The following is a 15,630-nucleotide window of genomic DNA, read 5'->3' on the forward strand; positions in this document are numbered from 1 at the left end:
TGACTATGGTACGTAGCCAACTGGTGTCTCCAGAGCAGGTAATTCCCGATGTACTCCACCCAGCCGCGATGGCTGACGGCAGAACAGGCCACTATCCAGTGGCCGAGGTTCCCTTTGAATGGGAGGGGGTTGCAGGTTCACTTCGAGTTGCCGTAAGCCCTGCCGTGCCAGTCGATTGTCTACTGGGGAATGACATGGAGCACAATTCTTGGAAGGAGGTGGAATACCGGACTCATACTGAGATGCTGGGTACACCTGACTGGGCCTGTTTGAGCACAGGGTCCGCGACTACCCGGAGAGGGAGTTCGTTTCGGCTGGAGCCTGGAACAAAGGCCCAGCCAGCTGCCAGTCAAGGGAAGAACCGAGGACAGGAGGAGCCTGCCTCGGCGTCCGCCCCCCGTAGGACGGATAGGCCACCGGAGGTGGTGGACCAGGAGTCTGCGGTGGGGGATGTCACCGAACTGGAGGACCTACCCATCCCGGCCGAGTGGCACGTGGAGGGAGGCCCGTCCAGGGAGGAATTCTGCCAGGGCCAGGGCCCTTGAGGGACTGAGGCGACAGGCCAAAGCCCAGGCAGCAGGGAACGTTGAAGGGAACTACAGTGTTTACTGGGAGGATGGCCTCCTCTACAGTGAACCCAAGGCACCCCTACATGGATCGTCACGAGCCTTGGTAGTCCCTCAACGTTATCGAGCCTTCCTTCTGGAGTTGGCTCACGAGATTCCATTGGCAGGACACCTGGGGCAAGACAAGACCTTCGCCCGTCTTGTCCCACACTTTTATTGGCCTCAAATGAAAGTGTCGTCCGATACCTACTGCCGGACATGTGTGTCTTGCCAAGCCAGTGGGAAAACAGGGGTGAAGCTGAAAGCTCCCCTGGAACCACTTCCTGTCGTTAGCACCCCCTTTGAAAGGGTGGGCATCGACATTGTGGGTCCGTTAGATCCGCCTACGTCAGCTGGTCACAGGTTTATCCTGGTCCTGGTGGATCATGCCACACGGTACCCAGAGGCAATACCTCTGAGGACCATAACAGCACCTGTTGTGGCTAGGGCCCTGATGGGAATCTTTACCCGAGTGGGTTTTCCCAAGGAAGTTGTGTCCGACAGGGGGACCAACTTCATGTCAGCGTACATGCGGGCCATGTGGAAGGAGTGTGGAGTGACCTACCGGTTCACAACTCCTTACCACCCCCAGACCAATGGTCTGGTGGAGAGGTTTAACAAAACCTTGAAAGGCATGATCAGAAGTCTGCCTGAAAGCCTGCGGAGGAAATGGGACGTCCTCCTACCCTGTCTACTCTTTTCTTACAGGGAAGTGCCACAGAAGGGAGTGGGCTTCAGCCCCTTCGAGCTTTTGTATGGGCACCCTGTACGTGGACCTCTCAACCTGGTGAGAGACGGATGGGAAAGAACTCCCAGGAAGCTTCCCCAGGATGTGGTGAGCTACATGCTGGCCTTCCGGAGCCAAATGGCTAAGTTGTGGAAGCAAGCTTCTGACAACTTGGAAGCCAGCCAAGCAGTAATGAAGGCGTGGTATGACCACAACGCTCACCCGGTGGAATTGGAGCCTGGCCAGAAGGTGTGGGTGATCGAACCGGGAGAGCTTAGCGCCCTCCAGGATCGCTGGTCAGGACCCTTTGAGGTGTTGGAGAAGAAGGGTAAGGCTACCTACTTGGTGGATCTTAAAACCCCTCGTCAGCCCCTATGGGTGCTGCACGCCAACCGCCTCAAACCCCACCACGAGAGGCCCGAAGTCATCTTGATGATGGTGACTGACGGAGCAGAGGACGTGGAAAGCGAGCCTCTCCCCGATTTGTTTGCGTCTCAAGAGAAGGATGGGTCGGTGGAGGGAGTGATTCTCTCCCCCTCCCTAACTCCTGAACAGCAAGAGGACTGCCGCCAGGTCCTGGGACAGTACTCTTCGTTGTTCTCCCTTGTTCCGGGTAGGACTCACCTGTGCGTCCATGATGTGGACACAGGAGACAGCCCACCTGTGAAGTCCAAGATCTACCGGATGTCAGACAAGGTGAAGGCCAGCATTAACAGTGAAGTCACTAAGATGCTGGAGCTAGGAGTGATCGAACCTTCCAGCAGCCCCTCGTCCAGTCCGGTGGTGTTAGTACCAAAAGCCGCACCACCGGGTGCCCAACCGGAACTGAGGTTCTGTGTGGACTACCGGGGACTGAATTCAATAACCAAAACTGATGCTCATCCGATCCCTAGGGCGGATGAATTGATTGACTGGCTGGGAGCTGCCCAATATCTAAGTACCTTTGACCTTACTTCTGGGTACTGGCAGATCTCTTTGACTGATGGAGCAAGGGAAAGGTCAGCCTTCTCCACGCCCAATGGCCACTACCAGTTCTGTGTGATGCCCTTTGGGCTCAAGAACGCACCTGCCACGTTTCAGCGCCTGGTAAACCAGATCCTCACCGGAATGGAGAGTTTCTCTGCTGCTTATCTGGATGACATAGCCGTCTTCAGTAACAGCTGGGAGGATCACTTGCGTCACCTGCAAGCTGTTCTCCAGGCCCTGAGACAAGCTGGGTTAACGATCAAGACCAGCAAGTGCCAGATCGGGCAGGGGTCGGTAGTGTACCTTGGACACTTGGTGGGTAGGGGAGCGGTGCAACCCCTCCAGGCGAAGATCGAGGCCATCATGGCCTGGGAACCCCCCAAGACACAGACTGAGGTCCGAGGTTTTCTGGGCCTCACGGGATACTACCACCGCTTCGTGAAGGGGTACGGAACCATTGTAGCCCCCCTCACGGAGCTCACGTCCAAGAAACAACCTCGACGGGTAGTCTGGACGGAGGCTTGTCAGCAGGCCTTCGTGAAGCTGAAGCAAGCCACGTGCGAGGCCCCGGTCTTAAGGGCTCCAGACTTTTCCAAGAAGTTCATTGTCCAGACAGATGCATCGGAACATGGCATTGGGGCAGTGTTATCGCAACTCAATGAAGAGGGTCTGGATCAACCCGTGGTCTTCCTATCCCGGAGACTACTTCCCAGGGAACAGAAGTGGAGTGCAATAGAGCGTGAAGCCTTTGCAGTGGTATGGGCTCTGAAGAAGCTGCGGCCATACCTGTTTGGCACGCACTTCCTAGTTCAGACCGACCACAGACCCCTTCGTTGGCTGATGCAGATGAAGGGGGAGAATCCCAAGTTGTTGAGGTGGTCTATCTCCCTACAGGGAATGGACTTTCAGGTGGAACATCGGCCTGGAGTGGACCACACCAATGCAGACGGTCTCTCAAGGTATTTCCGCCTTAGTGATGAGAACTCCCAAGGGGTTGGGTAGCTCTCCCCACTTTCAGCTGGGGGGGACGCGTGTTAGACCTGTCAGCCCTTTGGGTGGTCCCTCCTCATCATTATTTATTTTGTCCCACTTTTGCCTCAAACCCTGTTAGTATTTTTTCTTTTTCGGGAACCACCAGACTTTTTAGTATTGATGCAGATTCAGGGAGCCATTTTATCTACCCCTGGAACTTCTGTCTGAGGGCCTGGAGCACAAAATGGTGGCCACCCATTGTCACCTGTGACATCACTGGAACCTACTAGAACCTTCTGCAACATTCTGGAACCCTGTGACAGTTGAAGGCGGTTTAGAATGTTGGGAAGCTAAGTCAGAGTTGACAGTTGGAGTGAGCAGTTGGCACCTGACTGGTGAAGAGAGAGGAGCAGAAACCTGAAGGAGGAAGGAGTGAGGCAGTAGGGGTGGAAACTTGTGCCTGGAGTGGGGTCCAGAAACCCACCCTTGATACTAGTCCCTGCTGACTGAGCCCAGCCTGGAGCCCTGTGTGGGAGAAAGCAAGAAAAACCATCTTAAGGACCTGGACAGCCGGAACAGGCCTTAAAAGTAAAGAACAGCAAGTTCCTGACCTGGTTACTGGTAACTTCTTGAAGTCCGACGTCGAGAAGCCTGGAGACCTGGAGCCCGAGGTGGAGAAGCGGCGCTGACTGGAAAGCAGACGTCGTACCCGGAGCCGCCAGAGGTCGAGAGAGGGCGCCGACGGAGGTCGTGGAGAGTACCAGAGGTCGAGGAGGAAGACACCTGAGGTCGAGTGTGCGGCGTCGACGGGGGAGTGAAGTCCGCCCTCCGGAGTCGCCGGAGACCGAGGTGAATTGTGCCGGAGGTCGGGAGTGGAGATCGCACTCCGGAGTCGCCAGAACCTGAGGAAAGGAGCCCCGGAGGTCGGGAGTGGAGATCGCACTCCGGAGCCGCCGGAAGTCGACATCGAGCCAAGGCCGCCCGACGTCATCGAACCGGAGCCGCCCGAAGTCGACATCGAGCCAAGACTGCCCGACGTCATCGAACCGGAGGTCGACATCGAGCCGAGGCCGCCGACATCGAACCGGAACCGCCTACCGGCGTCGTCAAGAACTGTCATTGCGCCGAGGCCGCCGACATTGAACCGGAACCGCCTCACGGCGTCGACACGACTCCAGCGGCGTCGGAACTTCATAAAAAGGGCAGTAAGTGGAATAGAGGGCGCCTAAGGCACTGTGAAGCCCTAAGAGACCATCCTAGAGGCTAGAGAGGTGCTGGAACCAGCTTGATTGTGCCAGGGGTGAGCTGAGACTAATACAGAGGGGTTGTGTAGTGTGGGAGAGCCAGATCTCTAGATCCCCCCTTGATCTACCTCAGTTTAGGCCTAAGCCTTGTCCAAGCCAAGTAGTACACCCCTCAGGTCATCCAAAACTCTACAAGCTGGGATTGGGTCAAATCATCCCATAGTACCTCAGGAATGTGAACTGATTTTCAAGTGTCATTGTTGGCTTTTATTATTTATTGAGAGCACTGTATTTATTGTATTCATTCTATTTATGGCCTTACAGTATTTATTGCCTCACAGTATTTATTGTTTCACAGTATTTATTGTCGCACAGTATTTATTGTCTCGCAGTATTTATTGCCTTATAATATTTAATTGCCTTTCATGTAATGCACTTATATTTATGCCTGGATTATTTATGATCTACCTTATTTATTGAATCGTTGAAGTATTATTTATTTGACTTACCCTTCCACAGGAAAAGCCTTGTGTACTGTGATTGTATTATTATTTATTTAATCAGCAACTAAGAGAAAAGAAGATAAAGAGATATATTTTCAGTATAATTTTTAAGGTGTAGTGTCGTTTTTGGAACGGATGCACGCATGGTTATTGTGTGGGTATGACGTATGCTTAGCACGGTGCCTGATCCCTGACCACTCGAGCCAAGCTACCACAGTGTATGTCTGGGAGAGCACCACCACCCTTCCGGTGTGGGAGTGGTTTTCTAACATAATTGGTGTTCAGCGGTGGGATAGAGCTGTGCCTACGTATACTCGACAATAACTGTGGGTAGTCCATAGGCCTACACCGGGAGTTTTCTCCAAGCGGCCTTCCTAATTGTGAGTTTTTGTTCTTTCCAAATTTACTCTGGTGGTGGGAGGAGGTATTATAAAAGGTACCCCCCTGCATAGCTTCTGCAAATAACTGTCCTCTGACCTGAGTGGGCAAGATGGAGTTTGTGCTAGATGACCTGGAAACCTATACTGTGGCCCAACTCAGGGAGTTTTGTCAGCGGGAGGGGGTGTATTGTCCCCCAGGAGCAAAGAAGGGTGCACTCCAAGCCAGCTTAAGGGCTTGGGGGGAGGCACGACGAGAAAGCAAGGCTGAGGAGGAGGACAGGGATAGAGAGCCCGACAGTGAGGGAGCTGGTTTGTACCAACCTGAAGTGGGGAACCTGTTAGCGGGGCCCAGGACACTTTCTAGGAAGGGCAGCAGTGCCTCTAGCGGTGGCTTGTCTGAAGTGGAGTTAACAGACCGGAGGGAGAAAAGACAGCTCACATGGGACTTAGCAAGGCTGGAGAAAGAGAAGGAGGAACAGAGGATGGCTCATGAGCTAAGGCTGAAAGAGATAGATCTCCAGATCCTACGAGCCGGGGCACACCCTATTCCTAATGGTGGCAGCGAAGAAAGAGAGTTCACCAGGGAACCCAAACCCTATTTGCCGAAAGACCTAGTGGCTAGCTATGGTGTGGGCGACGATATTGCCAAGTGGCTAGCGGCCTATGAGGTCGCATTAAGGGCCCATGGGGTTCCAGAGAAGTACTGGGGAGGGGGATTGTACAGGTACATGCCTCCAGCTGGTAGGGATGCATTATTGGCCCTAGAGCAGGATGAGCAGACCCACTACCCCACCATGAAAGTGGCGCTCATACGAAAGTTTGGACTAACACCCGAGAAATACAGACAGAAGTTCCGGGGTAGCCACAAACTGGGCACACAGAATTGGGTGGACTTCCTGGATTATGCAAAGAAGGCATTAGAGGGTTGGATTCAGGGCAGTGAAGTAAGGAACTACGAGGGGTTGTTTGATTTAGTATTGAAGGAACACCTGCTCGAAAAATGTTTCCCTGAACTGCGTCAACACCTGGTGGATAGCAAGCTGACCAATCCCCGGAAGCTTGCTGAGGAGGCGGACATTTGGGCTAGTACCCGGGTGTCCACAAGGGGGACTGGAGGGGATACTCAAAAGGCCGGACAGGGTGCCCCCCAGAAGAAAGAGGGAGGGGAAAAGAAAAAGGAGTTCTCCAAAGGCCCCCAAAATAATTTGCAAGGTAAGGGAACAGGATTCACCCCTAGGGCTAACCCACCCAGAAACCCTAATCCTGGCCAGAGTCAGCAGCCAAGGGTTGTCCATTGCTACGAGTGCGGTGGCGTTGGACACTATAAGGGAGATGCGAAGTGCCCGAAACGGCCACCCCCTCCCATTGGAGGAAAGACCCCCGGAGTAGCTAGTGCAGTGCTCGGGGAGAAGATGCCCTTAATTAAGGGAAGGGAGTGGGCGGGTGTCACTTTAGTGTCCCTGGGAGAACGGGAGATGGTTCCTAAGATCCAGGTGCCCGCAAATACTGTAAAGTATGGGCAGTGGGTCACCATCAACGGCCAAAGAGGGGAGGCTCTGAGAGACACAGGAGCCAGTATGACTATGGTACGTAGCCAACTGGTGTCTCCAGAGCAGGTAATTCCCGATGTACTCCACCCAGCCGCGATGGCTGACGGCAGAACAGGCCACTATCCAGTGGCCGAGGTTCCCTTTGAATGGGAGGGGGTTGCAGGTTCACTTCGAGTTGCCGTAAGCCCTGCCGTGCCAGTCGATTGTCTACTGGGGAATGACATGGAGCACAATGCTTGGAAGGAGGTGGAATACCGGACTCATACTGAGATGCTGGGTACACTTGACTGGGCCTGTGTGAGCACAGGGTCCGCGACTACCCGGAGAGGGAGTTTGTTTCGGCTGGAGCCTGGAACAAAGGCCCAGCCAGCTGCCAGTCAAGGGAAGAACCGAGGACAGGAGGAGCCTGCCTCGGCGTCCGCCCCCCGTAGGACGGATAGGCCACCGGAGGTGGTGGACCAGGAGTCTGCGGTGGGGGATGTCACCGAACTGGAGGACCTACCCATCCCGGCCGAGTGGCACGTGGAGGGAGGCCCGTCCAGGGAGGAATTCTGCCAGGGCCAGGGCCAGGGCCCTTGAGGGACTGAGGCGACAGGCCAAAGCCCAGGCAGCAGGGAACGTTGAAGGGAACTACAGTGTTTACTGGGAGGATGGCCTCCTCTACAGTGAACCCAAGGCACCCCTACATGGATCGTCACGAGCCTTGGTAGTCCCTCAACGTTATCGAGCCTTCCTTCTGGAGTTGGCTCACGAGATCCCATTGGCAGGACACCTGGGGCAAGACAAGACCTTCGCCCGTCTTGTCCCACACTTTTATTAGCCTCAAATGAAAGTGTCGTCCGATACCTACTGCCGGACATGTGTGTCTTGCCAAGCCAGTGGGAAAACAGGGGTGAAGCTGAAGGCTCCCCTGGAACCACTTCCTGTCGTTAGCACCCCCTTTGAAAGGGTGGGCATCGACATTGTGGGTCCGTTAGATCCGCCTACGTCAGCTGGTCACAGGTTTATCCTGGTCCTGGTAGATCATGCCACACGGTACCCAGAGGCAATACCTCTGAGGACCATAACAGCACCTGTTGTGGCTAGGGCCCTGATGGGAATCTTTACCCGAGTGGGTTTTCCCAAGGAAGTTGTGTCCGACAGGGGGACCAACTTCATGTCAGCGTACATGCAGGCCATGTGGAAGGAGTGTGGAGTGACCTACCGGTTCACAACTCCTTACCACCCCCAGACCAATGGTCTGGTGGAGAGGTTTAACAAAACCTTGAAAGGCATGATCAGAAGTCTGCCTGAAAGCCTGCGGAGGAAATGGGACGTCCTCCTACCCTGTCTACTCTTTTCTTACAGGGAAGTGCCACAGAAGGGAGTGGGCTTCAGCCCCTTCGAGCTTTTGTATGGGCACCCTGTACGTGGACCTCTCAACCTGGTGAGAGACGGATGGGAAAGAACTCCCAGGAAGCTTCCCCAGGATGTGGTGAGCTACATGCTGGCCTTCCGGAGCCAAATGGCTAAGTTGTGGAAGCAAGCTTCTGACAACTTGGAAGCCAGCCAAGCAGTAATGAAGGCGTGGTATGACCACAACGCTCACCCGGTGGAATTGGAGCCTGGCCAGAAGGTGTGGGTGATCGAACCGGGAGAGCTTAGCGCCCTCCAGGATCGCTGGTCAGGACCCTTTGAGGTGTTGGAGAAGAAGGGTAAGGCTACCTACTTGGTGGATCTTAAAACCCCTCGTCAGCCCCTACGGGTGCTGCACGCCAACCGCCTCAAACCCCACCACGAGAGGCCCGAAGTCATCTTGATGATGGTGACTGACGGAGCAGAGGACGTGGAAAGCGAGCCTCTCCCCGATTTGTTTGCGTCTCAAGAGAAGGATGGGTCGGTGGAGGGAGTGATTCTCTCCCCCTCCCTAACTCCTGAACAGCAAGAGGACTGCCGCCAGGTCCTGGGACAGTACTCTTCGTTGTTCTCCCTTGTTCCGGGTAGGACTCACCTGTGCGTCCATGATGTGGACACAGGAGACAGCCCACCTGTGAAGTCCAAGATCTACCGGATGTCAGACAAGGTGAAGGCCAGCATTAACAGTGAAGTCACTAAGATGCTGGAGCTAGGAGTGATCGAACCTTCCAGCAGCCCCTGGTCCATTCCGGTGGTGTTAGTACCAAAAGCCGCACCACCGGGTGCCCAACCGGAACTGAGGTTCCGTGTGGACTACCGGGGACTGAATTCAGTAACCAAAACTGATGCTCATCCGATACCTAGGGCGGATGAATTGATTGACCGGCTGGGAGCTGCCCAATATCTAAGTACCTTTGACCTTACTTCTGGGTACTGGCAGATCTCTTTGACTGATGGAGCAAGGGAAAGGTCAGCCTTCTCCACGCCCAATGGCCACTACCAGTTCTGTGTGATGCCCTTTGGGCTCAAGAACGCACCTGCCACGTTTCAGCGCCTGGTAAACCAGATCCTCACCGGAATGGAGAGTTTCTCTGCTGCTTATCTGGATGACATAGCCGTCTTCAGTAACAGCTGGGAGGATCACTTGCGTCACCTGCAAGCTGTTCTCCAGGCCCTGAGACAAGCTGGGTTAACGATCAAGGCCAGCAAGTGCCAGATCGGGCAGGGGTCGGTAGTGTACCTTGGACACTTGGTGGGTAGGGGAGCGGTGCAACCCCTCCATGCGAAGATCGAGGCCATCATGGCCTGGGAACCCCCCAAGACACAGACTGAGGTCCGAGCTTTTCTGGGCCTCACGGGATACTACCGCCGCTTCGTGAAGGGGTACGGAACCATTGTAGCCCCCCTCACGGAGCTCACGTCCAAGAAACAACCTCGACGGGTAGTCTGGACGGAGGCTTGTCAGCAGGCCTTCGTGAAGCTGAAGCAAGCCATGTGCGAGGCCCCGGTCTTAAGGGCTCCAGACTTTTCCAAGAAGTTCATTGTCCAGACAGATGCAACGGAACATGGCATTGGGGCAGTGTTATCGCAACTCAATGAAGAGGGTCTGGATCAACCCGTGGTCTTCCTATCCCGGAGACTACTTCCCAGGGAACAGAAGTGGAGTGCAATAGAGCGTGAAGCCTTTGCAGTGGTATGGGCTCTGAAGAAGCTGCGGCCATACCTGTTTGGCACGCACTTCCTAGAGGTCGAGGAGGAAGACACCTGAGGTCGAGTGTGCGGCGTCGACGGGGGAGTGAAGTCCGCCCTCCGGAGTCGCCGGAGACCGAGGTGAATTGTGCCGGAGGTCGGGAGTGGAGATCGCACTCCGGAGTCGCCAGAACCTGAGGAAAGGAGCCCCGGAGGTCGGGAGTGGAGATCGCACTCCGGAGCCGCCGGAAGTCGACATCGAGCCAAGGCCGCCCGACGTCATCGAACCGGAGCCGCCCGAAGTCGACATCGAGCCAAGACTGCCCGACGTCATCGAACCGGAGGTCGACATCGAGCCGAGGCCGCCGACATCGAACCGGAACCGCCTACCGGCGTCGTCAAGAACTGTCATTGCGCCGAGGCCGCCGACATTGAACCGGAACCGCCTCACGGCGTCGACACGACTCCAGCGGCGTCGGAACTTCATAAAAAGGGCAGTAAGTGGAATAGAGGGCGCCTAAGGCACTGTGAAGCCCTGAGACCACAGACCCCTTCGTTGGCTGATGCAGATGAAGGGGGAGAATCCCAAGTTGTTGAGGTGGTCTATCTCCCTACAGGGAATGGACTTTCAGGTGGAACATCGGCCTGGAGTGGACCACGCCAATGCAGACGGTCTCTCAAGGTATTTCCGCCTTAGTGATGAGAACTCCCAAGGGGTTGGGTAGCTCTCCCCACTTTCAGCTGGGGGGGACGCGTGTTAGACCTGTCAGCCCTTTGGGTGGTACCTCCTCATCATTATTTATTTTGTCCCACTTTTGCCTCAAACCCTGTTAGTATTTTTTCTTTTTCGGGAACCACCAGACTTTTTAGTATTGATGCAGATTCAGGGAGCCATTTTATCTACCCCTGGAACTTCTGTCTGAGGGCCTGGAGCACAAAATGGTGGCCACCCATTGTCACCTGTGACATCACTGGAACCTACTAGAACCTTCTGCAACATTCTGGAACCCTGTGACAGTTGAAGGCGGTTTAGAATGTTGAGAAGCTAAGTCAGAGTTGACAGTTGGAGTGAGCAGTTGGCACCTGACTGGTGAAGAGAGAGGAACAGAAACCTGAAGGAGGAAGGAGTGAGGCAGTAGGGGTGGAAACTTGTGCCTGGAGTGGGGTCCAGAAACCCACCCTTGATACTAGTCCCTGCTGACTGAGCCCAGCCTGGAGCCCTGTGTGGGAGAAAGCAAGAAAAACCATCTTAAGGACCTGGACAGCCGGAACAGGCCTTAAAAGTAAAGAACAGCAAGTTCCTGACCTGGTTACTGGTAACTTCTTGAAGTCCGACGTCGAGAAGCCTGGAGACCTGGAGCCCGAGGTGGAGAAGCGGCGCTGACTGGAAAGCAGACGTCGTACCCGGAGCCGCCAGAGGTCGAGAGAGGGCGCCGACGGAGGTCGTGGAGAGTACCAGAGGTCGAGGAGGAAGACACCTGAGGTCGAGTGTGCGGCGTCGACGGTGGAGTGAAGTCCGCCCTCCGGAGTCGCCGGAGACCGAGGTGAAGTGTGCCGGAGGTCGGGAGTGGAGATCGCACTCCGGAGTCGCCGGAACCTGAGGAAAGGAGCCCCGGAGGTCGGGAGTGGAGATCGCACTCCGGAGCCGCCGGAAGTCGACATCGAGCCAAGGCCGCCCGACGTCATCGAACCGGAGCCGCCCGAAGTCGACATCGAGCCAAGACTGCCCGACGTCATCGAACCGGAGGTCGACATCAAGCCAAGGCCGCCGACATCGAACCGGAACCGCCTACCGGCGTCGTCAAGAACTGTCATTGCGCCGAGGCCGCCGACATCGAACCGGAACCGCCTCACGGCGTCGACACGACTCCAGCGGCGTCGGAACTTCATAAAAAGGGCAGTAAGTGGAATAGAGGGCGCCTAAGGCACTGTGAAGCCCTAAGAGACCATCCTAGAGGCTAGAGAGGTGCTGGAACCAGCTTGATTGTGCCAGGGGTGAGCTGAGACTAATACAGAGGGGTTGTGTAGTGTGGGAGAGCCAGATCTCTAGATCCCCCCTTGATCTACCTCAGTTTAGGCCTCAGCCTTGTCCAAGCCAAGTAGTACACCCCTCAGGTCATCCAAAACTCTACAAGCTGGGATTGGGTCAAATCATCCCATAGTACCTCAGGAATGTGAACTGATTTTCAAGTGTCATTGTTGGCTTTTATTATTTATTGAGAGCACTGTATTTATTGTATTCATTCTATTTATGGCCTTACAGTATTTATTGCCTCACAGTATTTATTGTTTCACAGTATTTATTGTCGCACAGTATTTATTGTCTCGCAGTATTTATTGCCTTATAATATTTAATTGCCTTTCATGTAATGCACTTATATTTATGCCTGGATTATTTATGATCTACCTTATTTATTGAATCGTTGAAGTATTATTTATTTGACTTACCCTTCCACAGGAAAAGCCTTGTGTACTGTGATTGTATTATTATTTATTTAATCAGCAACTAAGAGAAAAGAAGATAAAGAGATATATTTTCAGTATAATTTTTAAGGTGTAGTGTCGTTTTTGGAACGGATGCACGCATGGTTATTGTGTGGGTATGACGTATGCTTAGCACGGTGCCTGATCCCTGACCACTCGAGCCAAGCTACCACAGTGTATGTCTGGGAGAGCACCACCACCCTTCCGGTGTGGGAGTGGTTTTCTAACATAAATGTTATACTTTAGGTGGGATTTTTTAAATTAATTCTTAAGAAAATAATTTTAATGTGATTAAATATATTCAAATTACTAAAATATTTCATTAAAAAAAAAGTTAATAATACTGTAGCGTGTTTTTTAAAATTGTGTTCAACCTTTAAAATAAATATCTTAAATTAATTTACATTAAATGTTATCTTAAAATATGTGTACTAATTTTACTTAAACCCTAATAAATATTTTAACTTTTTCCTATACGTTACCATAGGGAGATCTTCTCCGCCTACATGTGGAAAATTACAAATAGTAACTTAACGCTCGTATATTAAGCTCTACTCTCTGCTTTTAGGGGGTGGAGACATGTAAGCCTACACTTTGTAGCAAATGTATTACTTTAGGCTCTTCACCATTTCCAGGTGCAAATTTACTATTAAGTGTAAGAGTAAACTTACATGTGCAGATTTATCAACATGTACCCTTGTAAATATCCCCGTAACCTAGGCAATTAGTTGCTTTCTATCATATTTAATAACTTAACTATATTTGTAGTACTGCACCCTTCTGTTGCATCTTTCTCACACACACACCAAAATCCATGGATGCAAAGTGACCTACACAATGCCTATTTTAATTTTTACAAATGCAGTATATAAATTGAAGCACAACACTTAATACTTAATCATGAAATCCTTGTTCTCCATGGTTCTGCAGGAACAGTCTCCCACCCACCACCACCTTGCCCAACTTTAAGACCAAGCTTCAAGCCGCAGAAGGACAGTGCCACGTGGACGTAGCATTCTGGGGAGGCGTGGTACCCGGCAACCAGGTTTGTGTTACTCCAGGAGGTGATCAGTTGAATGCAGCGTTCTTGCGGATTTTTGGGTTATCTCTAAGGATATGCTGATTATGCAAATATTGCTTTTGTAAACATATTTGATTTTTCTTACAACTGCTCGAAAAAGCCGGTGAATAAAGAACTTTATAAACAAGCATTGGTAAATGCATTAGGTTTCGCCTATACACATATTATGTTCACACATTTCTGAAGATGATATGGTCAGGCATGTCCGAGGACATCTTAAGGTAAGGCAAATGAAAGAACATGTATGGGCAGGCCCAGTTTGCATATGTTAAGGTCATACATACACATGAAAGGTTTCAGAATAAAAGACAACCCGTCTTCTTGATCTTGGGGTAATCTACCGGGCATGTGGTCTTCCTCATCAATACCTCAACTCACTGTATTTTGGCCAAATATAAACAAAATCTTTTTAAATACATAAAAAATAAGAAAGTAATAATAATGGTCATGTTCATGTGGTGCATAAAACTGATGTCACATTGAGTGGGGTCTTTAGACTTTGAAATTACCGCTCTCATGGAACCAGCATGTGTGCAGATTTACTACTGGGCATTTTCAGGGTGCGTTTTCGAAGCTTAAATTATCCACTATTTTACTCAAAAATTTAGGATCTCGATTTCATGCACGCAAATTGACACATTCCTCTTGCAGAGTGCTGAATTCGTGACAAATTAGGGAGTGTGAGAGCATCCTGAGATTTTTAATTTATGCTTTAAATAAGATTACACACTGTCCTATTTTCGCACAATGATATGCACTGATTTGGGACGACTTCTTAAAACTCTTCACTTATATACAAATATGATCTTAAGCACAGTGATACAGAGTGACTTGCCCAGGATCACACAATCGAGGCAGTTCTTCAGAAGACTACCTCTGCAGTAAACCACTGACCAACACTGATCTTGGTGCAGTGATAAACAGAGAGCTTTACAGACATTTTCTTGTATAACATGCACAGTGCGGTCCTGTGAACTGAACTGAGATTAGATTACACAAAGCAGAGGAACCTGCGTGTTATTGGGACAGTAAAAAATACAAGTGCTTTTAAATTACATATTTACATGAAACATAAAATGAGTACCACTGTGGTGGGTAACAATAAACCTCTATTATTCGGCGCCAAGAAGCCACAGAGGTAAGCGTGCACTTTACAAAAATGCATGTTACGTTCACATTTACATGCGCGGGCAAATTTGGAGATCTGCCATAAATGAAAAGAAAGTTCTTGACTCACAATAGGCTGGAGTAAAACCCGCATCTTCCAGTCCCACCACTTGCCTACCCCTCAAACAAGCCTCTTACTGTAGCAGCCCCTCGAAGAGACGTAATGTGCAGCGAGTATGTGTGCAATGCACACAGACGGCCACATGTTGGAAATGTAGAATTAGAATGGAAGATTTTACATGGCCTGCAAACTTTCTTTCACTTGACAGCAGTGTGAGCGCCTCTCTATATTCTACAACCTCCCCCCTCCCCCCCTACCCAGCAGAAACGAACAATTCTCTTTCTAATCAAAGAAACCTAACAGGCTCTGTGAAGACTGAGAGTGACTCAGGCACGCATCACAGCGTCATGGGCTGTGAGAAACAGAACGGGGGTCAGTGGCCAGAGATGCTGACTCGAGAGCTGGGGATCCCGATTTGAGTTTCGGCGGTGCAACACAGTGTGATTCTGGGCAAATCACTGAGGGGCAGATTTACGAGAAAGTGCTGCAGTGCGGCAACGCAAGCCCTTTGTCTGCGCCATGCTGCGGCCCTTTCAAAGCACAGAAATGCAGCATATTTACAATAATATGTCGCAAACCTGTGCTCTCCCCTGTGCTAGCGCACAAACAGCTGCCATGCGCCATGCGCCAGCACAGGCACCCTTGCACCATGGTGCAAGAATGCCTGCGTCATGGGGAGATTGTTTTTGTGCAGGAAGGGGCACCTTCCTGCACAAAAACAATCACCACAGGCATTTTCCTCTTTCAATGTGTGCTGTAGAATGCAGCACGCATTGAAAGAGGAAAAAACGAGGAGAAATGAAAAA

The 15,630-nt window shown here is 51.8% G+C and overlaps 1 protein-coding gene across 1 annotated transcript in view; it reads left to right on the forward strand.

The window, feature by feature from the left end:
* Positions 1-15,630, forward strand: part of LOC146783302 (allantoinase, mitochondrial-like) — a 1,087,389-nt gene that overhangs the window by 636,478 nt on the left and 435,281 nt on the right. The window contains exon 4 of the mRNA XM_085636065.1: positions 13,446-13,560. Coding sequence (XP_085492191.1) covers positions 13,446-13,560 — 115 coding nt within the window. The remainder of the gene's footprint in view (positions 1-13,445; positions 13,561-15,630) is intronic.

This window comes from Triturus cristatus, chromosome 11, assembly GCF_964204655.1.
Source record: "Triturus cristatus chromosome 11, aTriCri1.1, whole genome shotgun sequence".
Taxonomy (NCBI): Eukaryota; Metazoa; Chordata; class Amphibia; order Caudata; family Salamandridae; genus Triturus; species Triturus cristatus.